This window comes from Acaromyces ingoldii (genome assembly GCF_003144295.1).
Source record: "Acaromyces ingoldii strain MCA 4198 unplaced genomic scaffold FA10scaffold_11, whole genome shotgun sequence".
In the NCBI taxonomy this organism is placed as follows: Eukaryota; Fungi; Basidiomycota; class Exobasidiomycetes; order Exobasidiales; family Cryptobasidiaceae; genus Acaromyces; species Acaromyces ingoldii.
In genome coordinates this window covers 14,631-37,895 of record NW_020290257.1, presented here as the reverse complement: position 1 = coordinate 37,895, position 23,265 = coordinate 14,631, and the positions used below count along the sequence as shown (strand labels likewise).

Below are 23,265 nucleotides of genomic sequence, written 5' to 3'. Positions count from 1 at the left end.
CATCCTGCAGAAGGGCGGTGAAGCCAGGGCGGCGACTCCGAGTCTGGCGATCACAACATAGCCTTCTTACGGTCGTAGGGAAGGCTCATTTCCAAGGCAGTCCCCTTAAGACGTACTTCTTTGTGCTGAATGTCACTCGACCGTATCCTTGGTCTACCGCGTCGTGCTAGTCTCGGTGCGTCTTGGTCTAAATTCTTACGTCCGAAGGTGGATCACGGGTTTTCCGTGCTCCTCTCGGATTTTCTTCTAGTGCTTGGAGCATGGAAGGCACAACGACTGAAACGGCTTTCGTGATGGCGGCAAGGTTATATAAAGAGAGAAATCTCTGAGTTGCACACCTCAACATCTCCCTCTCTAACCACCGAATCAGCAGCAACATGACAGTCGACTTTGCTCTGGGCACTGGCCTCCTTTCCACCGACGCGCACCAGCTCGTGCGTGTCACTGGACTCGCTGACACACGGGCGCTCCTGGATGCCTATGCCCGAAACGGCGGCAACCTCATCGATTCAGCCAGCATTTACCCTGCGATCTTCAAGCAGGCTGGCAAGGCGCAAAAGATGCTTGGCCAGGTAGACGCCGCAGCCAAGTCAGCGTACGGCTTTACCGTCGACTCCAAAGTCAACTCCTTTGTGCCTGGCAAGGGCAACCGTCCAGAACACATCCGCGAGTGCCTCGAGGAGACGCTTAAGGATCTCAAGGTAGACCACATCAATGTCCTGTATTTTCACACAGTCGACCCCTCGACCCCTCTCATTGACTCGATCCGCGCCGTCGACGAGCTCTTCAAGGAAGGAAAGCTCAAGGAGGTGGGTAGTAACCCAGGGACTTGAGCAGGCAGGAACGCTGACCGGCGAGTGCAGCTTGGAATCTCCAACTTCTCGCCTGCTCTCGTCAGGGAGACGTTCCAGATTGCGCGCGAGAACAACCTAATCAAGCCGACCGTCTACCAGGGAGAGTACAACCTGCTGAACCGCGGTGCCGAGGAGGAGCTCGTTCCCCTCATGCACGAGAACGGCGGACGCTTCTACGGCTTCTCGCCCGTGGCCGGCGGCTTCCTCTCCGGACAGCACTCGAGAGGCCAGAGGCCGACCATGGGACGCTGGGACACAACCAAGGAGGACAACATGCTGGGTGACAACTACATGAAGCGCTACTACAGCGACTCGTCTTTTGATGCCATCGACGCCCTACAGGCCGAGGCGGACAAGCTTGGCATTTCCCTGCCCACCCTCGCCCTGCGCTGGCTGGCACACCACAGCGCACTTGCAGAGGCACACGGGGACCGCATCGTCATTGGCGCTGGCTCGCCCCAGAGTATCCAGCGCAGCTACGATGCCGTCCACGAGGGAAAGCTGCCCGCACACGTCGTCGGCGTCATCGACCAGGCATGGCAGTCTATCAGGACTCGCGACCCTCCCACCTTCCATCACTAGGCTTTCGACCGAGATAGACGGGAGCAGGACCATGCGGTCGGGGACACGTGCGGGTGTTGCGTCCGCTTATCTCCGCTCCTATTCAGCCTGAAGTAGCACCACCCCTTTTTAAGCTATAATCCCAATATTAGCCCTGTTTCCCGCCCCACCTTGCCTGGTGTGCGACGCAGTACCGTAGACGCTGAGTAGCCCTCCACAGCTGTCCATCAGATGACCAAGGGCACCGTCCTCATCACGGGGGCCAATGGTGGCCTTGGCTCCGCCTTTGTGGAGCAGTTTCAAAAGTCGCCGTACGCGAGCGAGTGTCGAGGCATCTACACCGTCCGCGACGCTTCCAAGGCGGCCGATCTGCAGCGGATACTCAGCAGAGCGCCGTCCAGCAGCGTGCATGAGGTGGTCGAGCTGGACCTAGGCAGTCTCGAAAAGGTCCGCGAAGTGGCCCACGAGATCAATCGCAAGGTGGCTGATGGCACATGGGAGCCGATCCGCACGCTGGTCCTGAATGCGGTCTTCCAAGAAGCGAACAACGACACGCTGGTTCCCCGCTCGAGGACCCAGGACGGGTTCGAGTCGGCATTCGGGATCAACTACCTGTCCAACTACCTGCTCACCCTCATGCTGCTGCAGAGCATGGACAGGGACGCGGGCCGGATCGTTGTCGTGTCCAGCTGGACCCACGATGGCTTTGACAAGCGCAACGACGGCTTGCCAGTCTTCCGCAAAGAGCCAGCGTGTGCTCTACAGCTTCAACACAAAAGAGCTGGCCGAGGGCGCTTCCTACGACGAGGATGACGGCTGGAGCGCAGGGATGCGACGTTACGGGACGAGCAAGCTTCTTCTGGTCCTCTTTGCGTAAGTAGGCGGGTGCATGCCACTGTCTTCTCCATTGCGAATGCTCAACAGTCCGTCTACGGAAGGTACGAGGTGCAGAAACGGCTGCAGAAGGATGCCTTTCTCTCCAGTATCTCCGTCGTCTGCCTCGATCCAGGCGCAATGGGAGGGACCAGGGTAACGCAACGATCGACGCCCTTTATTCGCTTCCTCACCGGCTGGTTTATGTGGGCCATTCAAGAGGCTTTGGTCTACTTTGCCCCCAACGGCGATATCAGGCCTCCTTGGAAGTCGGCCAACGACCTCCTCCTTGCGTCGTTCGATGACGAGTACCAGAAGCCAGGCCCGACACCGGTCTATCTCAACGGCAGCGTCAGAGCAGAGAGCTCAAACGAGAGCAAGGAGGACGCCAAGCAGGCGAGGCTGTGGAGCGATAGCAGGACCTTGGCGAAGCTGCGCGAGGGAGACACCGTCTTGACGAGCTGGCAGTGATTTCATCTCTTACCAATACAGACTTGCTGCTCTTTAGTACCAATGACTGATTTGGCTTGCGTTGGGCATTGTGTTGAGATGAGACTGGCCTTTCCAGCGTCAACGCAAGCGTGGCGAATACCGAGGGCATCTGAAGCTCGGCCCACGAAGCGGCGACCCGAATAGCCGCAAAAGATATATAGTCGCAAGGGAGCCCTGATTGGGCCGTGCGTGTGTGACCCATCGCTAGTGCGGTTTGCCTCCAAAAAACTTCTCATTTTAAGCGCTAAGATAATTATGGGTCGGGTGCCCGCCGGCTCCATTCGAGCAAGCAAGAAAGGCAGTAGCAAAAGATTGTGCCTTTTGACGCGCGACGAGATTGACCGATGCTGATAAGCAACGCACGGAGAAAGTCTCTTCCCTCGAATGCTTGGCGAGCAACAAGCGGCGAATGCTCCGAGCTGCTCCGGAAGCAAGTCCAAGCTACCTCGAGCAAGCATGAATGCTGACTCGTTGATGTGACTCGGCGTGGGGGGAGGGTCCCCAGAGATAAGGGAGAGTAATAGTCGTCGCTATAAAGGCGATGAAAAGAGACCGATGCGATCACAGGGAAGCTGCAAACGACCCATGATGTCCCTTCGCCTCGTCTGCCTTGTGCCGCTGTTGGCCGGCGTGTCGCTCGCGGTGCCGTCTCCTCTTGCACCATCATGGCTCTCTCCTCTCGTGCACCTGGGCACTGCCTCGTCCATCGTCGAGCAAGGCATGGCCAACGTCCACCTCCAGTGGGCCGACACGCCCTGGACGCTCGAGGACCAGACGCTCAGGGTGACCTATGGGCCCTGCGACTCGCTCGAGGCGGACGGGGATCACGTGCTCGTCGCTTCTTCCCAAGGCCCCATGCGGCGTGGTGAAGCGCCTCCCACGAGAGCCGTCTGGTTCGTGGAGGAGGACAGCCGCGAGCAGGGCTGTCTCTCGGCGTGGATCGGCGACGAGCTGGCGGCCAGGTCGGGCCTGCTAACGATCGTGCAGAACGAGCAGCAGGTCAAGCGGAGGGCGCGCGACCTAGCCAAGCGCTCCGACAACGAGCCCAAGATGAGCGATTTTGACACGACTGGTCTGTGCGTAGATACTGTAGATATTCCTGGATAACTTCGGCAAGGCTGACTGACAGACATTGAGGGAATTAGCTGGTTCGAGGGCGTCGAGCACGCACGGGCAAAGCACCGCTCCTCGGCCTTTGTCTCGGGCGCAAAGGACGCACGCATCGCCATCGTCGGCGCGGGCATGTCCGGCCTCATGACGTCGCACCTCCTCGAGTCCGTCGGCATGACCAACTACACCATCATCGAGGCCGCACAGCGCTTTGGCGGTCGCGTGCACACCGAGTACTTTGACCCGGACAAGAACAAGCACGTGTACCAGGAGATGGGCCCCATGCGGTTCCCCAAGACGATGACGGACCCGTCGACGAACAAGACGCTGGCCATCCGCGACTCGTACATTGTCTTCCAGCTCGCCGAGGAGCTCAATGCGATCAACAGGGGAAACGACAACCGGACGGTCGAATTCATCGACTGGACCCAGTCGGGCCCCGGCAACCTGCAGTACAATGGCGGCTTCAAGCTGCCCAGTGGCCTGCCGCCCAACAATGCGCAGCTCAAGGCAAACACGACATTGGCATCGGCACTGGCCGGCGGCGAGTCGCCGCAGCTCCAACAGGCCGAGGCGGACATCGGCAATCTGACGGCGACCGACAGCCTGCGAGCAAAGGTCGTCACCAACATCTTCCAGGCCCACCACGACTGGATCAAGGCCGGCTTGGACGACTTTAGCGAGTTTGGCTACCTCCACGACCGCCTCGGCTACGACCTCGACACGACCGACAAGATCACGCAAGGCTCCCTGGGCGCCGCGACGAGCTTCTGGGACACGTACTATGAGGACACGTGGTTTGCATCGACCACAACGTCGTGGAAGACCATCGACCGCGGCCTCACGCAGCTGCCCATGGCCTTTTGGGGCACGCCTGCCGCCAACAAGACGGTCATGGGCCGCAAGATCTTCCGTGTGGACAACGACGAGGCGACGGGCCGAGTGCAGCTCCACTGGAAGCCCAACAACACGGCGTCGACGCGCGACGCCCTGAGCGAGACATTCGACTATGGTGAGTTGAACAGTCGAGCCGATGCCAATCGACCGTCTGCAGTACTGACCTCGACACTCTCTCCCAGCCGTCGTGTCGGCGCCCTTTTCCGTCGTCAAGTACTGGCGGACGCCCAACGTGTCGGAGCGCATGCAGCGGGCCATCAATAACCTCAAGTACAGCAACTCGTGCAAGGTGGCCATGCAGTTCAAGTCGCGCTTCTGGGAAAAGGCGCCCTTTGACCCGCCGATCCAGGGCGGCTGCTCCAACACCGACCTGCCGGGCATCCGCAACGTGTGCTACCCTTCCTACGGCATCGGAAGCGACGGGCCCGCCGTCGTCCTGGCCGAGTACGTGTCGGGCGACGACGGCGACCGCCTCGTCTCGTGGCCGGAGGAGTACCACAGTGAGTGTCGGACCTCAGACCCGTCTTCATCTCACGGAAGCTCAAGCTGACTACTCTGCAGTCCAATTTGTCCTCGACTCCATGGCGGAAATGCACGGCGAGGTGGTGTACGACCAGTACGAGACGGCGAGGCGGCGCTGCTGGGGCCTCGACGAGTACCAGGGCGCGGCCTGGGCGAGCCCGATTGCCGGGCAGCACAAGCTGTACATCCCCGAGTACTACAAGACGCACAACCGCACCATCTTTGTGGGCGAGCACACGAGCTTCACCCACGCCTGGATCTCGTCGGCGCTCGAGTCGGCCGTGCGGGGCACGACGCAGCTGCTCCTCGAGCTGGGCCTCGTCGACGAGGCTCAGCACATCACCAAAAAGTGGATGGGAAGGTGGATGAATGTGTGACCGTGGCTCTCCGACGACCAATAATACACTTAGTTCACTGGACAATTTAGCCCATCCTCAAGCGTAGGGTCAAAAAAGTAATAAAACGAGAGAATGAGTTCTAATCAGTCATGCACTGCGCCTTCAGGTAACGAAGCTAAAGTGCACCTTTCATGCAAAGCAAGGTTCTGCGTCACCGTGCTCACTTTCCCTGTTGTTTGACAAGCTACCATCAGCGACGCCGAGAGAGAGTGACTCCGAGTGACACAGGATGGCCTTTGACTACATCATCGCCGGCGGTGGCCTCTGCGGCTGCACGCTGGCTTCGAGGCTCTCCGAGACGAGCACGGTGCTCCTCATCGAGGCGGGCAAGGACGTCAAGGACCACCCGCTGACACAGACGCCGCTGGCGTGCATGGGCGCCCATGGCTCCGAGCTCGACTGGAACCACAAGACGACGCCCCAGGCGGGGCTGCGGGGGCGAGAGTGCTACCAGGCTGCGGGCAAGGCGCTCTCGGGAGGCACGGCGATCAACTACGGCAGCTGGACGAGGGGGCCTGCATTTGACTATGACTTGTGGGCCGAGCTCGTGGGTGACCAGGCGTGGAGCTATGCATCGATGCTCCCGTATTTTAAGCGGGTGGAGCACTATCATGGCGCAATGGATGGTGCCCATGGCTCCTCGGGCCGTATCCACAACATAAGCGTACAAACGTCGAGCTCCGACCGCGTGTACCCTCTCTCGGAGCCTATGCTCGACGCATGGAGGGAGATCGGCCTGAAGAAGATCGCAGACGGCAACGCAGGCTATCCCATTGGCTTGGGCGACTACGTCGAGAATTTCTACCAGGGCAAGCGGCAGCTCGCCAGCGAAGCGTACAGTTTAAAAAATGTTGTCGTCGTGACCGATGCGACTGTCAAGCGGGTCCTTTTCGCCGGCAGGAGGGCAACAGGTCTTGAGCTCGTCGACGGGAGGACGTTTCGCGCAGAGAAGGAGGTCATTGTCGCAGCAGGAGCCTACAAGACACCCCAAATCCTCATGCTCTCGGGCGTGGGTCCCAAGGCAGAGCTCGAGAGGCATCAGATACCCTTGGTGGCCGACAACGAGGACGTCGGCCGACACTTTCACGACCATTTCGCCGTCGCTCAGTGGTGAGTCTGCTTCGTTGGGAGCCGGGGAGGGGAAGCTTGTTGTTGACAGCTGGTCGTGCAGGTGGCAGATCAAGGACGCAGACGCGGGCAAGGCTATGGGGACTCCCCTATGGACGTCGCCCGCATACACTATGGGCCTTGCCTGCAACCACATTGTCGTGCAGTCGCACCGCGAGCAGCTCAAGCATGTCCTTCCAGAGGACGATGCGCTCTTGCGCGACGGGGCAGCGCACACGGAGACGCTCATCGTCTACGCACCCGCCATGGCCGCAGTCAGTGGGCAGCAGGTACCCCTGGACGGGACGCACATGGCGACCGTCGTCTTTCTCATGACGCCCACGTCGAGAGGCACCATCACCCTGCGCGATGCAGAAGCCACCTCGATGCCTCTGATCGATCCGGCCTACTATACGACCGCGGCGGACCGGGTCACGATGCGCCAGGGCCTGCGCGATGCCACGCGGGCCATGACGACGACCAGGGGTGGTCGAAGCGCCATCGAATGTGAGCGTCCGCCCAAGGGAATGGCGCCGCTGACTGCCCAGAGCACCGATGCGGACATCGACGAGCGCATCGAGGCCATCGGCGGCACAATCTTCCACCCGGCCGGCAGCGTGGCCATGGGCAAGGCTGTCGACCCGCAGTGCAGGGTGAAGGGCGTCGAGGGCTTGCGTGTTGTCGACGCCAGTGTGCTGCCACTGCCCCTCTGTGCCCACTACCAGGTAGTGCTCTACGCGCTTGCTGAAAAGGCGGCCGATCTCATCCAGAATAACACTGCGACGGCCTGATCCCCTCCTGAGTAACACTCGTTCTAAACTTGTATCAAATTGCAAAGTATGTCCAGAGGCAGGCAATTTTCACTGCCGCGTAATTGCCCACTGCATGCCTTGATAGACTGCATGGCTGAGTGCTTCGTCGTCGGCTAGCCAGCTGGCAAGTGTCGCTGCATCCAGAATTCCATCGTTGCTTGCAGCAGCCTCGGCCTTCTCTCGTGACCGTTTCTGCACCTCTTTGCCTGACTCGCAGCCGGCCAGGACGCGCTTGAGCTCGACGACGGCGTCAAGGACGGCATTTGTCTTCTGTCCACTCAGGCTCAGAACGTTGCGCACCTCGAATGCCCATCCTGGCGCAGCATCGCCCGCTTCATCCGTCTGCAAGTCCACCGCCAACCAGCACGGCAGCATCTCTGCCACACGCAGCAGCTCGTGGTCCCACAGCTTCACTGATCGCAGTGAGCCCTGCGTCAGCCCCTTGATGATGGCCGCACACGTCAGCCTCAGTCTCCGCTCTGGCTCGTCTACATCGTCGTCCTTGACATCTTTGTATGCGAGGCCCAGTCCTTGCCTTTGCAAAGACAGGAACGGCGCTGCTCGTCGTCTCTTCCCTGAGCGCTCTGGTGGGCCTGCACGAAAGATGTACATGATGTCCATGTGCTGCACGCTCTTTGGCAGCTCGTCCAGCGCGCTGTCTCGGCCGTCTGATCGGGGCAGGAGCAGGTCATTAGCTTTGGCTGCTCCTCGATCTGGACTCGCAGCTCTTACCCTGGTGGTTGTTATCGGAATACAATGTGATCTTGTCCAGCTTGTCCAGGTTCGACAGGAATGACGGGGGCACGGGGATGTAGCGCTCGTTGTAGTCGAGCATACGGACGTTGCCTGCGCACGACGAAACGCGCACCAACCCAGCTGCAACGTCTTTCGGGCTCGAGAAGCCCGGCACATCGCCCCACCCGTCGGGGCCTGCCAGGGGTGTCAGTGACATGTCTCAGCGAGTGTGGAGCACGAGGACCCACCTTTTGTGATGCGCCACTCGCTGTCCTCCTCCTCCTCCGATGGCCACAGATAGTCAAAGAGCTCGTCGTCGGTCATGTCGGGGTGGTTGACCCTCTCCTCGGCCACCTCGGTCCTCATGATGAGCGCCCGTCTGTCCTGGAAGAGCCAGTCCTGTTTCCTCCCAAACAGACCATGGTCCTGGTTGTGCTCGTCCATGTACACCTCCCCGCACAGTCCGTCAGCACGGTCGACGTCGCCCCAGGAGAAGACGAGGTGCTGGATGAGTGGGCCATACACGCTGGCCTGCCGCGTGGCGAGGAACTTGTCGACGAGGTACAGATCCTTGACGTGGAACAGGTCTACCCTGTGCCAGAGTCGGGCCAGAAAATGCCGTCGCAGCCGCCGGTTGACCTGCGTGAGATTGGCGATCCACCGCAGCTCGTCATCGAGCTTGCGGGCGTAGTGGAGCGGCGGCACCCGCGTCAGTTCCATCTCCTCTGCCCACTCGTCGAGGCCTCCAAAGACGATGGAGCTGGCAGAGTATTAGCTCTGGAAGCATGTAGACAGCCATCCTCTTCACTTACTCGAGTATCTCGCTGGGTAATTCCGCAAAGTTGGCCATAGTCGTTGAGTGGAGAGAAGAAGGAAGGTGGGAAGTTGGATAGAGCCCTGAAACGCGCCGGAAATACAAAGTGCATCACGCTAAGGGTCGTTACAGACGGGAAGCCTCCGAGAATTTTCATGCATGTGGGCGTCAAAAGCCGCCGTTGCCGTTCCTGGGCGAGGCGGCAGATCTGCGCTCGCTGGTGCTGGCCCAGTAAAGCAGGGGCAGGGCAGATTTGCTCGAAGAGCGGTGCAGGAACGAGGCAAGCTCACAAGACGCCACTGCATGACGGCAACGGCCCTGTCCTCATTCCAGCTCGGAGGCCATGGCGTGCGACGCCGTAAGAGTACGTTCTTTCTGCAGAGGCAAGTTTCCTGGCCAAATGTGGCTCGTACATGGTTCCTACTGTACTCTGTTGAGAGATTTGGTGATGCCGAATGGCTGATTATCGTCTCTTTCCTCGCTGTGCTTGTTTCGAGGGCTCTCCGAGCTGTAGGTCGGCGTCAAAAAACGTCAGGCACGCGGTCGACGCGTCAGGAACGCCGGGTGCGACTTATTTCAGGAACCATCGTCCTGGAATTTCGACGTTGTGCTGTACCAGCCCCCTTTCCCCTTTTGAATAGACGAGCCTGCCTTGTGCCTCGGCGCTCCTGTGAGCGGCTTTGCATGAATGCTGAGCGTGTGATGGAGCCAGACGTACAGCGATAAAAGGAGAGTTGAAGAACCATGTCCTCGAGTTCCCCACTGATCGTTCTTCTCTTGAGACGCTGCTGTGCGGCTTCCTCGTCATGCTTCTCCTCTTTCCCCTCTTTGCTCTTTTATTCTTAGCCACGTCTGTGACGTCGCTTCCGTATCATGAGTCAGAGCTCCATGAGCTTCTAGCACGCGCCGCCGAGGCAGGTTTCTTGTGCGGCGTCAGCTTTCGCAGCGGTGCTCCCTACTCTGCCACGCAGAACACGGCCCGATGTGCCGGCAACGAGCTTCGGTACAGCGCTGCGGGAGACACACTGATTCCCTACAATCCCAGCAGTGAGTGGTGGTGCAGTATCACATCACATATCTAAGCATCGGCAGCTCATACCTCCCCAACAGACCCCTCTGCGACAAAGACGTCGGCGATGGAGTGCGACCACAAGGTCGAGCTGGATCAGATCTTTTCCCTCGTCCGATCCGCCGTCGCCGCGTCCGGACAGACGCTCGACAACTGGTGCCGCACGCACAAGCCGCAGGTGACGCAGTTCCGGCAGAGCGTCAACTCGCCCGAGAACCTCGTCAACGTGCCCAAGGAGGTGAACCAGGCGAAAAAGGCCTTTGTCGCCAAGCAGGGCACTGGCGACTCGACTGCCTACCCCGTCGATGCCTACCGTGCCCTCGGCGACTACATGCGCCAGGTGAATGGCGACATGCCCCAGATCCTCAACGTGCTCCAGCAGGGATTCCTGGCCATGGACCCTGCCGTCTTTACCCAGGCACAGATCGACACGTGGAAGAACACGGTGACGACGACGGGCGAGGATGTGCAGACGGCCGCGGTGGACCAGGTGATCAACAAGTGCAGCCCGCCGACGAGGCGGGGATTCCTGGGCCGGCTTCTAGACAGCTTCCTGGGCAAGAGACAGGCTGGCTGCCCGACAGAGGGCGGGGGTAGTGGCGGTGGCGGAGGTGGCGGAGGTGGCGGAGGAGGCGGCGGCGGAGGAGGAGGAGGAGGAGGAGGAGGAGGAGGAGGAGGAGGAGGAGGTGGTGGTGGTGGTGGTGGCGGTGGCGGCGGCATCATCGGCGGGGGCACTCCGATCCCGGCGCCGGTGCCCGTCCCACCCGCGCAGGCTGCCACCGAGGCAGCATCATTCTGTGCCTTGCAGCCGGAAGTGTGTGCTGCCGCTGGCGGCGTCGCAGCCGTTGGCTCCCAGATTGGAGCAGGCACATTCATCCCCCCGCTCAAGAGCGGCGACTCGAGCAGCGGAGTGCTCTCGGCGACAAAGTCCAGCGGCTCGTCATCAAAGACAAGTGCAGGAGGCGGCGGCGGCGGCGGACACACGACGAGCAGTGGTGGCCAGACTAGCAGCCGTGCTTCAAATTCCGGTGGCCAGCCCAGCTCGACCAAGAGCAGCACCGACTCGTCGAAGACGGGCACGAGCACCTCGTCGTCCAGCAAAGCAAGCCAGACTTCGTCGAGGTCCAGCTCAGGCACGTCGAGCACCCAATCGTCGCAGACTTCCTCCAAGGCCTCGTCGACATCGACAACTTCGAGCAAGACGAGCAGCCAGATATCCAGCCACTCCACGACGACGTCATCATCAAGCAAGACGTCGAGCCAGACGTCGAGCCACGTCACGACGACATCCTCCAGCCAGTCGACATCGAGCAAAACCTCGAGCCAGACCTCAAGCCAGTCGACGACGACGTCAAGCCACACCACTTCCAGCAAGACGTCGAGCCAGACATCCAGCCAGCCGACGACGACCTCCTCCAGCTCGTCCAGCCAATCTTCATCAAGCAAGACTTCAAGCCAAACAGCGAGCCAGCCGACGACGACGTCATCTAGCTCGTCCAGCTCGTCCAGCCTTTCCTCATTTAGCAAGACATCGAGCCAGACATCCATGTCCTCCTCCTCTTCGAGCCTGACCAGCAGCCAGACGTCGCTCAGCCACACGTCCACAAACAGCACCACGTCTACGATGCCGACCAAGACTAGCAGCTCGCTCACCAGCGCTTCCTCGTCCACGTCGTCGTCCAGCAAGTCCACGCCCCCTCCCTCCACGACCGAGGTGATCACCACAGTCTACCCGACGGCCACGACCGTGCACACGAAAGAGTGGGTCATCGGTGCCTGTGGCGGCGGCGCTTTTGTGCCCTCTGCCTACACGACCGTCGTCACTGTCACGGGCACGGTGACGACCGTCGTCGCGCAGCCGTCCAAGAGGTGCATCCCTTAGCCCGTATGCTCTCTACTTTAGCTTCTTTTGTTCCCCTGTGCAATTGGATCGGCACTCTGTTCTATTGGATCCTTTGCCACAGCTCGCCGTGATTATGTTGACGGCGCTAAGCGGCAGCGTCTAATCTGACCAGGGCCTTAATGTGGACGGCGTTAATCGGCAGCTGCCCTCCGGGCGAGTGGAGGCAGGACGCGCGCTTTCTTTTCTGTGGCTTTGAGCTTCTTTGCACAGCCAACGCACCGACTTCTTGGCAGACGTCTGAGCTGATATTCTCCGCAAGGGCCCTCCCGTCAGCGTGAGGCACGGCACATTGTCGTTCGGCGACATGAGCCGGCCGTCGGTGCCGTCCTCTGGCGGTGACCTGGATCGGGCTGCCGCCGGCCATTGGCGGAGATGGGCGGGTCACTGATGCACAGCCAGCTCGCCCCTCGACGAGTGCTATCCTATATCTAGACCGCACAGACCGAACGCCATCCTAGCATTAGATCTCTAAGGCTCTTCTTTCCCCCTACAACAAGCCTCGCACTCCTCTCAAGACACCCTAGGATGCGATATACGCTGCTGGTGCAAACTCTGATCGCGTGTGCGCTTCTGTGGCACGCCACAGCGTGCCCATTACACGTCCGCGACGAGGGCAGCACGCCCCTAGTCAATCACAGGCGCTCAGCTCCCATCGCAAGATGCAACAAGACGGCCATTGAGGATGTCAGCATCTTCAATGGCTCGCACTTTGAGCCCGAGCAGACCGTCTGTCTGGAAGGCGGCTACATTGTCCAGACTGGCGCGTGCGCCAACCGAACCGTGACGGTCAATGGCACGGGCAAATACCTCATTCCGGGCCTTTTTGACAGCCACATCCACCTCACTGATGTGCAGTCGCTCGAGAACTTTACCTCGTACGGCGGCACCACGGCGATGCACATGAACTGCAAGAACTACACGCAGTGCGCCATCATGGCCAACCAGCCCGGTCTCGCCTCCTTTGTCTACGCCGGCCGCTCCGCTGTCGGCAACGGGAGCCTGCACGAGGCAAACGACCCGACCCGTCCCAAAGACACGCTGATCTACCCCGATACAAACGTGTCGCAGTTTGTCGCATGGCAATTTGGCAACGGCAGCGACTTCCACAAGATCACGGCCGAAGTCAATGGCCCTTCTGTGCAGCAGCAGATCGACATGGTCAAGACGGCCCACTGCCAGTACTTGAAGCAGACAATGACGCATGCCTCGGCTGTGACAGCGTACGAGCAGGCCGTCGAGTCTCTGACTGACGGCATCCAGCATGTCCCCGATGATGGCATCCTCGACGATGCCCTCATCCAGACGATCAAGCGCCAGGGCCAGTTTGTCACGCCCACACTCAACGTGTTCGAGTACGCATACACAGACCCGGTCCTCCAGCAGTACTTTCACGTCGAGCCCAACAGCAACCGCAGCCTCTCCCATGCACAGACTAATGCCCAGCGGCTGTACCAAGCAGGGATTCCCATGATCGCCGGCACGGACTCCGTTGGCTCGCTTGTCCAAAATGGGACCACGATCGAGGTTCCCTTTGGCCTGACGGTGCACTACGAGATGCAGAACCTGGTCAACATCGTCGGCATGTCGCCCGCGGAAGCCATCAACGCGGCCACCCGAGAGGCAGCGCGGTGGCATCGCCTCATGGATCGGGGTACCATTGAGGTGGGCAAGAAGGCCGATCTAGTGCTCTTGAAATCCAACCCTCTGGCAAACATCTCCAACACGCTGGACATCGAGAGCATCTGGGCTGGAGGAATGCAGGTTGTCCATGTCACAAGAAAGGCGTAGATACATCTTGAGTCATCCTGCCCTTTACTTCAAGAGATGCATATACCGCGAAGCACGCCTCTTTTTGACTTGCCGTCTTCCATACACCTCGTGTACAGTCTCTTGGCAATGTTCAATGAGCTATAAACACTTTGAGGTCTTAGCAATCCGTTATTTCGAGCTAGATCATGCCACAAATCACTACTGGACTGCCTCGACGTCGCGTTTCTTCACATCGAGGAAGAAGTCGTACTGGCTCGAGAACCAAGACGACTTCACGTACCATGACTCGGAGTCCAGCACCCCATCGGAACCCCTGCCCTGCTTGTATTTGTGCGGCGAGCCGGGGCCTCTGGGTGTGATGGAAAAGTGGTAGGTCCAGAAGAGGTAGGGGATGACTTTCGTCATCTCCATGATGGAGATGTTCCTGCCGATGCAGACCCTCGCGCCTCCTCCGAAGCTCAGCAGGTTCTTCTCCATCTCTTTCTTCTCTTCGTCTGTCGCTTCGATCCACCGCTCGGGCCGAAAGCGCTTCGAATCGTGACCGTACGCTCGGCGATGGTAGGCGTACGCAGACATGCCAACACGGCTGCCTGGGGGAAAGTAGTGATCGCCAATATGCGCCCCGCCTTCCGGCGCGACCCTCGGCATCGGCCAGGGAACTGCTGGATAGTAGCGGAGCGCCTCTTTGACGATGGCCTGGAAGTACTCGAGTTTGACGCCCTCGTTGTACGGGGTAGGGAAGGTAAGGCTGCCGTTACTGACTGCCGCTTCCAATTCTTCCATTAGCTTTTCGTATACACCGGGTGTCACGAGGGTGTAGTAGATGATTGCTCGCATCGTAATGGCCGTCGTGTCGCTCCCGGCTCCGACGACTTGGGTGGCGCTGGTGCAGATTTGGTCAACCGTCAGCTTCTTTCCCGTCTCTGGATCCTTTGCGCGGAGGAAACGAGAGCTTTGGCAGAGTGTGAGTCAAGGATGGCAAACGAACAACGGACGAACAGACTCACAGCATATCCTTCTGGAGTTCGTCGGTGGTCCCGCCAGCCTTTACGATCTCCTCGGCCCTTTTGAGCCGCGCTTTCACGCTCTCTTGTGTCACCTGCATGAGATGGGCAGCACCTCGGCCCCCTGCACCTGCCGCGCTGGCGGCCGTGAAGAGCGGGTCGCCGATGGTCGGAAAGGTGCCCATCAGGGTGGCAACAAAGACGAAGTCCTCGACGGCGGGGATCAGGTTGTTTGTATCGGTAGCCTTCTCGATGAGGCCAAAGTTTTTTCCAAAGGCGAGATCGCCAACCACATCCATTGCGAACCACTGAAGCCAGAGTCCAGCATTCCAGGGCTGCTTGCGCTCGACAAAGCCGTCCAGTTGCCTGAACAACTTCTCGACCATGATGTCAACAGAGACTGTAAAAGGTCGGTCAGCTTGAGAGAGGACGGCGTGCGAGCTGCGATCCGCTCACCTTCCAGCTCAAGAAGCGCGCTTATCGAGTAGGCACTGCTCGATGCTCTCCGCAGCGCCGCGTGCTTCTTCACATCTGTCTCGCTCATGATCCCCTTGGGCGGTCCCAGGCGGAAGAGATGATAAAATCCAGATTTTGTCCACTTGGACGAGTGACCATAGAGGACATTGACTGCAGCCGGATCGGCCGTCATGACATGGTTACGACCAATGCGTACGTACGCGCCATAGTCGTCGTGAAGCTTGTCGTAACTTTGAGCTTTAAGTCGACTTTGTTTCAGCGAGGCCCTTTTCTCATAGAGAGCAGTCTCACTAACATGCGTCGCGGAAGATTGCGCGGTTGACCCGGTAGCTCCACAGGCCCGAGCGCGAGATGAAGGGGCCGGGAATACCGGCGAGCGGGTGCAGAAACAGGTTGTAAGTCACGTAAGCGACGAGGACCGCCACGAGTGTTGCTGTGATGAGCTTCGATGCGGACTTGTCATCGTGGCCGACCCAATCCAGATGGACAATGGTGTAATTCTTGACCATTCTCGACTTCTGTGGCGGCGAGCAAGTTCCCCATACGAGCTTGGAATGCCTTTGCTGCCTTTAAAGACTCGTCGTTCGAGCACGCATCCTGGGTCTCGGAATGTGGGGTAGGTCCTCCCTAGACCCGCACGAGAGATTTACCCCCCAGAGGTGGGGGCGCAATGGCTGGCGCTAGTCATGTTGTCCATCCCGTCGCAGTCAGATTCCCTGATCCGTCGCCAGAGCATGTGCACCCACGCTGGAACGCATGCCAGGAAGCAGCACTAGAGGCCTACTGGACCATCCCACAGACGTGGTTGCGTTCCTTGGCGGGCAATCTAATCGCAGGAGCCCCCGATCCTTCTCGGCCGGGAAACATTTGACGCGCTTTCACTAACACGCGATTGTTCCGGCCGGCTGGAGACGGAACTTCTCTGGCCAGCCGACCGTGCGCGCCTGGAGCTGTCAAGACGAGCACTTCCGGCCGAGCGTCAGCAGAGACGGTGACCCGGGATTGTGAAGCATGTCCGAGATAGGGAGGCTTGTCCGCAAAGCCACCAGGTCGTCAGGTGATCAGATCCTCCACGTCCAGTCAAGTAAACGAAAACAGATATTCCTGGAGACCCCGAGAAAGAGAACAAGATATTTACATCAGAGACCGAAGCGAGGGCCGTTGAGAATGATGGCCATGGGAACACCAGCAAGCGTGCCAGCGATGGGAATGGTAACGACCCACGAGAGGAAGAGCAGGCCGACTCGCTGCCAGTTGACGGCCTTGTGCGTGCCGTTCATCAGGCCGACGCCGACGGTGGCGCCCGTGATGCACATCGACGTCGAGACCGGCAGCTTGTACTGGGAGAAGATGAGGATGGTGATGGCAGCACCCAGCTCCATCGAGGTGCCACGCGAGGGCGAGTGGTAGGTGAGCTTGTTGCCCATGACCCGCATGATGTTGTAGCCGTAGGTGACAAAGCCGATGACCAGGACCAGGGCGAGGACAGCAATCTGCCACGTGGCGACGGGAAGCTTGGACGCCGCCGCGTCGCCAGTGCTCCAGGCCGAGTAGATGACGGCCCAGGGCGCGACGGCGTTGCCGATGTCGTTGGCACCGTGCGCAAAGGACGCGGTGCAGGCGGTGATCAGCTGGACAAACGAGTAGGTGTGCTCGGTCTCGTTGGGGTAGCGCTTGGCGTGCGCGTACACGCGCTCCATGCGCGCGCCCTCGGGTGTTCCCTCGATGCCCATCTGGGCCGCGTGGATGTCGTAGTTCATGCCGTACAGCGCTGCGACGACGACCATGGCGGGGACGCGCTTGACAAAGGTCTTGATGTTGTGCCACTCGTAGATCATGCCGGGGCCCATGGGATTGTTGTGCAGGTAGCGCATGGCCCAGCCCATGGGGCCCTTCTTGAGGCGCAGCTTGGCGTGGAAGCGCTCGTCGGCGTCCCTTTGGAGCTCCTTTTGTGTGCGGACGGGCGTGATCTCCTCGACCGAGTTGATCTTTTCGTCGCTTGTGCTCGACACCTCGGAGTCGTCGCCGTGCTGGACGACGCTGTAGTCGGGCACCTTGGCCGCTTCGGCATCCGAAGAGTACGGTCGGCGCCAGAGCAGGGGGCCCTTGATCACCTCCCAGGCGGCGAGCTCCTGGTCCTTTTTGATGACCTTGCAGTGCAGCCAGGGGACAAAGAAGAGAGCAGACAGCAGGCAGAGGCCAGCGCCAGTGCCGACGGTGACCGAGGCAATGTACCACGCCGGCTTCTTGTCGAGGCCGAGGTTGGGCGAGCCCTTGTAGACGATGGACAGCGAGCAGACGGTGCCGGCAATGAGAAAGAAGAAGGGCGAGGTCCAGACGGCCCAGAGGACCGGGTTGCGACGGACGTGGACGACGCCCTTGATCAGCAGAAAGATGATCGCACCAAAGGCGGCCGAGCAGAAGGGCGCCATGGCGAGGCCGGAAAAGATGGCACCCAGGCCCTTGCCGTTGTTCCAGCCCCACTGCACGGAGCGAACACCGACGGTGGCGACACCCACGCCGGCGACGGCAGAAATGAGCGAGTAGGTGGACGAGACGTGGGCAGAGTGGCGCGTGCACCACATGACCCAGGACGAGGCACCGGCGAGGGCGCAGGTAAAGGCGAGCATCTGGACACCGGCGTTGCCCTGGAAGGCCGAGTTGGGGATGATGCCGTTCTTGATGGTGTCGGCGGTGCGGGCGCCCACCGTCAACGCACCGAGCAGCTCAAAGACGAGGGCGCAGACCATGGCCATGCGGTAGCTGATGGAGCGCGACGAGACCGAGGTGGCCCAGGCGTTGGCGACGTCGTTGGCACCGTTGTTGAATGCGTCGAGCATGGCAAACATCGTGCCGATCGCAAAGATGTAGTCATACTGGTGAAGGACCGCCATGGTGGATGAGGCGTGTAGAGTAGGAAGCTGGCTGAGGTTGAGGAAGGGGAGTGAGATGGATCTGACCTCCTTTTATCTCTGCGACTGGCCATCGCGATCTTCTCCCCATTTGTTCCCGCCCGCTCTTCGTTCACTTCGTTTCTTCCTTGTCCACTCCTCGCCCACTCTTCACATCCACGTCTTCGCAAGCGGCTGTCAGAGCGAGACGGCGGTGGCTTGACCACCGGAGCCATGTGCTTCTTCCGCCCAGGAACATGCGCAGTCTAAGACGTTGCGACTAATCAATTTCCCGCGCAATCTATTCGACCACGCAGCAAGCCAGAATAGAATGGTGCGGCAAATGCTTAATGGCCAGCGCTGCCAAGAAGATGGTCAAATTCAGCGAGGTGCCAAGAGAAGCTCTATCTCATGCACGAGCGAACGTGTCCAGAAACACGTCTGCCGTTGGCTGTTGCTCAGGCCTTCGCTCCACAATTTTCTAAAATTATCCATCGTCTCGTCGGTGGCTGGCGCCCTCGATTGGTTTTTGACAGCCTGAATGAAGTGCGCCGCAGACTGGCCATGGTGGATCCAGACCGGCCTCATCTCTTGGCGCACGTTGTGTCTGTGCAAGAACATATCGTATTTTCACAGTACAGTGTCATGAACTCGAGGTGCGCGATAGCCAGAAGCCGGTCAGGAGCAGGTTCCAGACCGCCAGAGACGATGCCCGAGGCAGATCAGACCGTGAAGGAGCCCTTTGCTCCTTGGCCCGCGTCCCACTGTCCGCTTGAGCCCTGGACAAAGAAGCGAAAGCGTCCTGTCGGCACTGCCCACTGCTGCTGCACGACGTTCCATACGCTTATGTCCTTTCGACGCAGCTTGAAGGTGACTGTCTTTGTCTGCCCGGCATCGAGCTGCACCTTGCGGAACCCACGCAGGAGGTGGCGTGGCTGCTCGGCGCCGGCACTGTCGGGCAGCGCAACGTAGAGCTGCGCGACTTCCTTTGCCGTTCGTCCGCCGGTGTTGGTCAGGCGAGCCGATACGTGCAGCACGACATCGTAGAGCGAGCTGCCCTCGGTGAAGGGGCCCGACTTTGCGAATGTCTCCTTTGTGGGCTGGAGCGAGCCGTCATCGGCCTCAAATACGCGCGCAGCCTGCGCAACGGGGCTGTAGTGGAAGGCGCTGTACGACAAGCCGTGCCCAAACGCGAAGCGGGGCTCGATGCCGTGCGCATCAAACCACTTCCAGTCGGTCAGCAGCCCTTCAGAGAAGTTGGCCGAGGGGGTGTAGTCGAACGGCCGGTTGACGATTGTATTTGGTGGCCAGTCATCTAGCGACTTGCCAATCACAAATGGGAGCTGCAAGAGGCTATGGTGAGCAGCTTACATCCACGGGGCAGAAGCATGCACGCACCTTTCCCGACGGCGACTCGTCTCCAAAGAGCACAGGCGTCAGGCTTGCGCCGCTCTCCTGGCCCGGGTAGTAGGCGAACAGCACTGCTGCGACGCTGTCGATCCACTCTTCCATCAGCACAGGCCCGGGGGCATGCACCACGACGACGGTGTTGTTGTTGACCTTGGCGACCCTCTTGATGAGCTCGTCGCCGTTGCGGTCCAGCTTGAGGTCGCTGCGGTCTTGCCCCTCCTGGCCCAGCGCCGACACAAAGACGAGCGCCACGTCGGCGTCCTCGGCTGCCTTGGCGGGGTCGGTCGAGAACAGCGTCTGCGGGCTGCTCGTGATCTTGATGCGCGGGTTGTGCTCGAGCGTGTAGGCACGGATAGCCGACAGCGGGTCGATGACGTAGGCTGCGTGGGACAGCATGAAGATGAGCAGTGAGCCGCGTCAGGACCGGCAGCCGTGCACTCACGTGGCGTCGTGAAGCCCGAGCCTTCTCCGTTGGTCCGCGTGCCCTGATCGGACACCAGGCAGGATCCAAGGGCGTTGCACGAGGCCTGGTCATCCGACGACGCAACGGCGTCCTGTCCGATCACGGCGACTTTGCCAAGAGAACGCACTGTCAGTCAGCAAACAGAGAGCACCGCAGTCTCCGGGCAAGACTCACGCTTGCTGATGCGATTGACCTGCAGAGGCAGGGTGTTGTTTGAATTCTTGAGCAGCGTCACGCTCTCTGTTCCCAGCCTCCGGATGACCTTGTAGTGGTCGCGCTGCACATCGGGCGCGTCCGAGGGAAAAGTGTTGGCGTCGAAGTTGGGCTGCTTGATCTCGTCTACGTTGCCAGTATCGTGCAGCTGGTAGTGCAGGACTGGCGTCAGGATGCGGATGACCATGTCGTCCAGCCGCGCCTCGGCGACCTTGCCGTCGCGCACTGCGTCGGCCAGCTTGCTGCCGTGCGAGCCAAAGTAATTGGGAAAGACGCCGAACAGGCCTGCTCCCGGCATGAGCAGATCGAGGCCGCCGTTGACGCTGTCCACGCCCGAGTAGGCGGCCCCATAGTCGCTCACGACGCTCCCCTGGAAGTTGAGCTCGTGCTTGAGCAGGCCATTGAGCAGGCGGTCGGACTCGCAGGCATGGCTGCCGTTGACACGGTTGTACGAGCACATGACCATGCCGGTCCCCGCGCGCACTGCCTCGGCAAACGACCAGGCATAGAGCTGGTGCGTGGCCAGATCGTCCACGTCCGACGAGATGGGCTGCTGGAGATTGCCAAAGATGAGATGGATGTTGCGAGAGGTCTCCTGCTCGTAGGCCAGCCAGTGCTTTGAGCAGGCGACGATGCCCGTCTCCTGGCTGGCACGAACCGAGGCATAGCTCGCCTGGCCCGAAAGGTACTCGTCCGACCCGAATCCCTCCCAGTTGCGACCGCCGAGCGGCGAGCGTCCCAGCGGACCGCCCGTGACGGGCCCAAACATGAATGCAGCACCGCGGTCGAGGAACTCCTGTCCGATCGCACGGCCTCGCTCAGCGATCAGCTCGACGTCCCACGTGGCCGCCGCGCTGACCTCGGCGGGGAACTGGGACACGTTGAGCGAGGACCGGACACCCGTGGGGCCGTCCTGCAGACACAGCGCCGGCAGGCCGAGACGCGGCACTGCACCCGTGCCGCCCACACACACAGTGTCGCCTGTGCCCGTGGTGATGTTTGCCTTTTCGTCCAGCGTCATTTGGCCCACGAGCGACTTGGCACGCACAAAGGCGGCGTGCCAGCTGCCCGATCCATTCGCCAGCGTCGCGCTGGTGGCTGTCGCATTCGTCTGTCGATTGTGGAGTCTGTGCCGCGAGTTGAAGTGTCTCCTTCGCGACGGCCGGGCGTCGCGCGTCTCATAGCCCAATGTATCTCTCGAGCCGCCCGAGGGTATCCTGTGTGCGTCGCCGAGCGTAGCCAGGCTGTGCCCGGCTTTGCGAAAGGCTTCAGCGAGGTCAGACGAAGCCGCCGCTTGCCATAGGAGCAAGAGCAGCAGGAGCAGAGCCTTCATGGTTGTCGCAGAGAGCGAGAGATCGAGGAAGATAGGAGCGGGCGAGACTATATATAGAGGCACCTGGGATCCTCCTCGGCTTCCCCACTGCACTAGGCACCCACTATTTTTCCGAGCCAAGCATTCTAATCGGGTCCATAATAATGATACAGTGCGCTGACAGCTTGCGGTGTCTCAGGCAGAACTTTGAGCCCCTTCTCCGCGGAACATTCTAATATATTGGCGCGTGGGGAACCGTGCCTTTATTTAGAACGACACCGCCAGTGTCCCTTTCCTGGGTCTGCCCATGTTCACGGCCTTGACACAGCACTGTAGCGCGCTGGCGCCCTAGTCTGCGTGAGAGTCTGCCTTCTCCACGTGAAGAACCGCGCATCACTCTATCCAACTGTCCTGCTTGCAAAGACAGTCTTCGCTGCGGATGTGCGTCTAGACCGACGATGCCTGTCTACCACAGGCAAGAAGGTCGTCGTTGGACAGCACCGTAGCGGGCTGCCCGGCGATATGCCTTCCTCCGTTGCCCACAAAGACGAGAGCACTGGTCAGGTCATCGACATGAATCAGGGGCACCTTGAACTGCGCCATGCGCTGTCTGGCCTCGTCGCTAAGGGGCCGCTCGGGCCGCTCGACGCCTCCGATCTTGGCCACATACGTCTCGAGCAGCGCTGGCTGCTTCTGCGCTGTTTCGAGCGCAAACACGTCGGCCTGTCCCTGAGATCGTTTCGGTCAGCAAGGTATCCAGCCAAGGGAGCGACAAGACACGCACTCGCAAAATGAGAAAGTCCCTGTTGGGAACGTCTTTGGGCGCCGTGTCTTGGGCGTGGATGACGTGGTGGCCCGAAAGCATGACGAGCCGCAAGGGCCGGCCTACAGTGCGTGCATCCAGCAAACGTCTGATGCCTCCGATGGTCACTACGTCGACGACGCGCTTCATTTCGCTCGGATCCATTGTCAGGGACTGCGTAAATGTTGTTCCAATCGACCTGCTCCTCTTTGCCTCTGAGTTAGGTGCAAAAGACGGTGAGGAGACGGACAACGCACCAGTAGCACACGTCAGCATCACCGATGAGGCGGTCGGTCGCGTCATTTGCCTGGAGAAAGTCTTCGATATCCACCTGCGTCACCTTGGCCGACTCACCGCCAGGCTCCAGACGGCGGCGCGTCAGCGTCACAATCGAGGTCACATCCGCATCCTGCACCAGCCGCTTGAGGATCCGCAGACCAAGCGTCCCTGTAGCGCCAGCGACTATGGCCTTCATGGTGGTGGTGGTGACCACGGCTCGATGTGCCGGCGCATGACAGAACTGCACCGTGAACCTCCACTTCGGCCGAGATGTGGGTGAGCGCTCATCAGTCGCTCTGTAGTCGTGCTCATCTCTGCTCTTGCCCGCCCTGTCGATCGAGTGATCAAGGCGCAGCTGCAAGCAGCCCTTTTTTTCTTTGTGTGCAGCAGATACATGCCTTGTCAAAAGTCTCTTGAAAGCAGCACGCCCTTACTATCGGTTCAGTGCCGATGGCCTGCCGCGCGCATGAAAACAAGCTTAGCGCAACTCAGGCTTC

The 23,265-nt window shown here is 60.1% G+C and overlaps 10 protein-coding genes across 10 annotated transcripts; 5 read left to right on the top strand and 5 right to left on the bottom strand.

Annotated features, from left to right (window-relative positions):
* The first annotated feature begins 274 nt into the window (after positions 1-274).
* FA10DRAFT_52082 (Aldo/keto reductase) lies at positions 275-1,687 on the top strand. Its single transcript, XM_025525547.1, has 2 exons — positions 275-809; positions 864-1,687. The coding sequence occupies exons 1-2, from the start codon at positions 378-380 to the stop codon at positions 1,434-1,436; spliced, it is 1,005 nt and encodes a 334-aa protein (XP_025373718.1). The 5' UTR covers positions 275-377; the 3' UTR covers positions 1,437-1,687.
* Positions 1,647-2,759, top strand: FA10DRAFT_235573 (putative short-chain dehydrogenase; the record flags this gene model as incomplete). Its single annotated transcript, XM_025519032.1, is given in 3 exon segments — positions 1,647-2,147; positions 2,167-2,288; positions 2,354-2,759. 3 exon segments carry the CDS (start codon positions 1,647-1,649, stop codon positions 2,757-2,759), a joined length of 1,029 nt encoding a protein of 342 aa, XP_025373717.1.
* A 741-nt stretch (positions 2,760-3,500) lies between these two features.
* Positions 3,501-5,687, top strand: FA10DRAFT_256846 (flavin-containing amine oxidoreductase; the record flags this gene model as incomplete). The annotated part of the gene is made up of 4 exons (XM_025519825.1): positions 3,501-3,856; positions 3,926-4,902; positions 4,970-5,287; positions 5,349-5,687. 4 exons carry the CDS (start codon positions 3,501-3,503, stop codon positions 5,684-5,686), a joined length of 1,989 nt encoding a protein of 662 aa, XP_025373716.1.
* Positions 5,688-5,870: 183 nt separating this feature from the next.
* Positions 5,871-7,746, top strand: FA10DRAFT_270082 (alcohol oxidase). The gene is made up of 2 exons (XM_025522993.1): positions 5,871-6,817; positions 6,879-7,746. Exons 1-2 carry the CDS (start codon positions 5,937-5,939, stop codon positions 7,603-7,605), a joined length of 1,608 nt encoding a protein of 535 aa, XP_025373715.1. The 5' UTR covers positions 5,871-5,936; the 3' UTR covers positions 7,606-7,746.
* On the bottom strand, positions 7,627-9,235 carry FA10DRAFT_270081 (hypothetical protein). The gene is made up of 4 exons (XM_025522992.1): positions 9,174-9,235; positions 8,610-9,121; positions 8,359-8,556; positions 7,627-8,294 (listed from the first exon to the last, which is right to left on the bottom strand). The coding sequence occupies exons 1-4, from the start codon at positions 9,209-9,211 to the stop codon at positions 7,675-7,677; spliced, it is 1,368 nt and encodes a 455-aa protein (XP_025373714.1). The 5' UTR covers positions 9,212-9,235; the 3' UTR covers positions 7,627-7,674.
* A 3,327-nt stretch (positions 9,236-12,562) lies between these two features.
* FA10DRAFT_52023 (hypothetical protein) lies at positions 12,563-14,337 on the top strand. Its single transcript, XM_025525545.1, has one exon. It carries the CDS (start codon positions 12,673-12,675, stop codon positions 13,933-13,935), a length of 1,263 nt encoding a protein of 420 aa, XP_025373713.1. The 5' UTR covers positions 12,563-12,672; the 3' UTR covers positions 13,936-14,337.
* FA10DRAFT_270078 (cytochrome P450) lies at positions 13,898-16,206 on the bottom strand. Its single transcript, XM_025522991.1, has 4 exons — positions 15,694-16,206; positions 15,378-15,635; positions 14,925-15,321; positions 13,898-14,869 (listed from the first exon to the last, which is right to left on the bottom strand). The coding sequence occupies exons 1-4, from the start codon at positions 15,905-15,907 to the stop codon at positions 14,116-14,118; spliced, it is 1,623 nt and encodes a 540-aa protein (XP_025373712.1). The 5' UTR covers positions 15,908-16,206; the 3' UTR covers positions 13,898-14,115.
* Positions 16,207-16,277: 71 nt separating this feature from the next.
* Positions 16,278-18,651, bottom strand: FA10DRAFT_52021 (phosphate transporter). Its single transcript, XM_025525544.1, has one exon. It carries the CDS (start codon positions 18,290-18,292, stop codon positions 16,538-16,540), a length of 1,755 nt encoding a protein of 584 aa, XP_025373711.1. The 5' UTR covers positions 18,293-18,651; the 3' UTR covers positions 16,278-16,537.
* A 269-nt stretch (positions 18,652-18,920) lies between these two features.
* On the bottom strand, positions 18,921-21,998 carry FA10DRAFT_51960 (putative beta-glucosidase). The gene is made up of 4 exons (XM_025525543.1): positions 20,337-21,998; positions 20,142-20,270; positions 19,688-20,079; positions 18,921-19,632 (listed from the first exon to the last, which is right to left on the bottom strand). The coding sequence occupies exons 1-4, from the start codon at positions 21,706-21,708 to the stop codon at positions 19,012-19,014; spliced, it is 2,514 nt and encodes an 837-aa protein (XP_025373710.1). The 5' UTR covers positions 21,709-21,998; the 3' UTR covers positions 18,921-19,011.
* Positions 21,999-22,134: 136 nt separating this feature from the next.
* FA10DRAFT_263234 (hypothetical protein) lies at positions 22,135-22,964 on the bottom strand (the record flags this gene model as incomplete). Its single annotated transcript, XM_025520192.1, has 3 exons — positions 22,135-22,416; positions 22,472-22,663; positions 22,740-22,964. The coding sequence occupies 3 exons, from the start codon at positions 22,962-22,964 to the stop codon at positions 22,135-22,137; spliced, it is 699 nt and encodes a 232-aa protein (XP_025373709.1).
* Between the last annotated feature and the right edge of the window lie 301 nt (positions 22,965-23,265).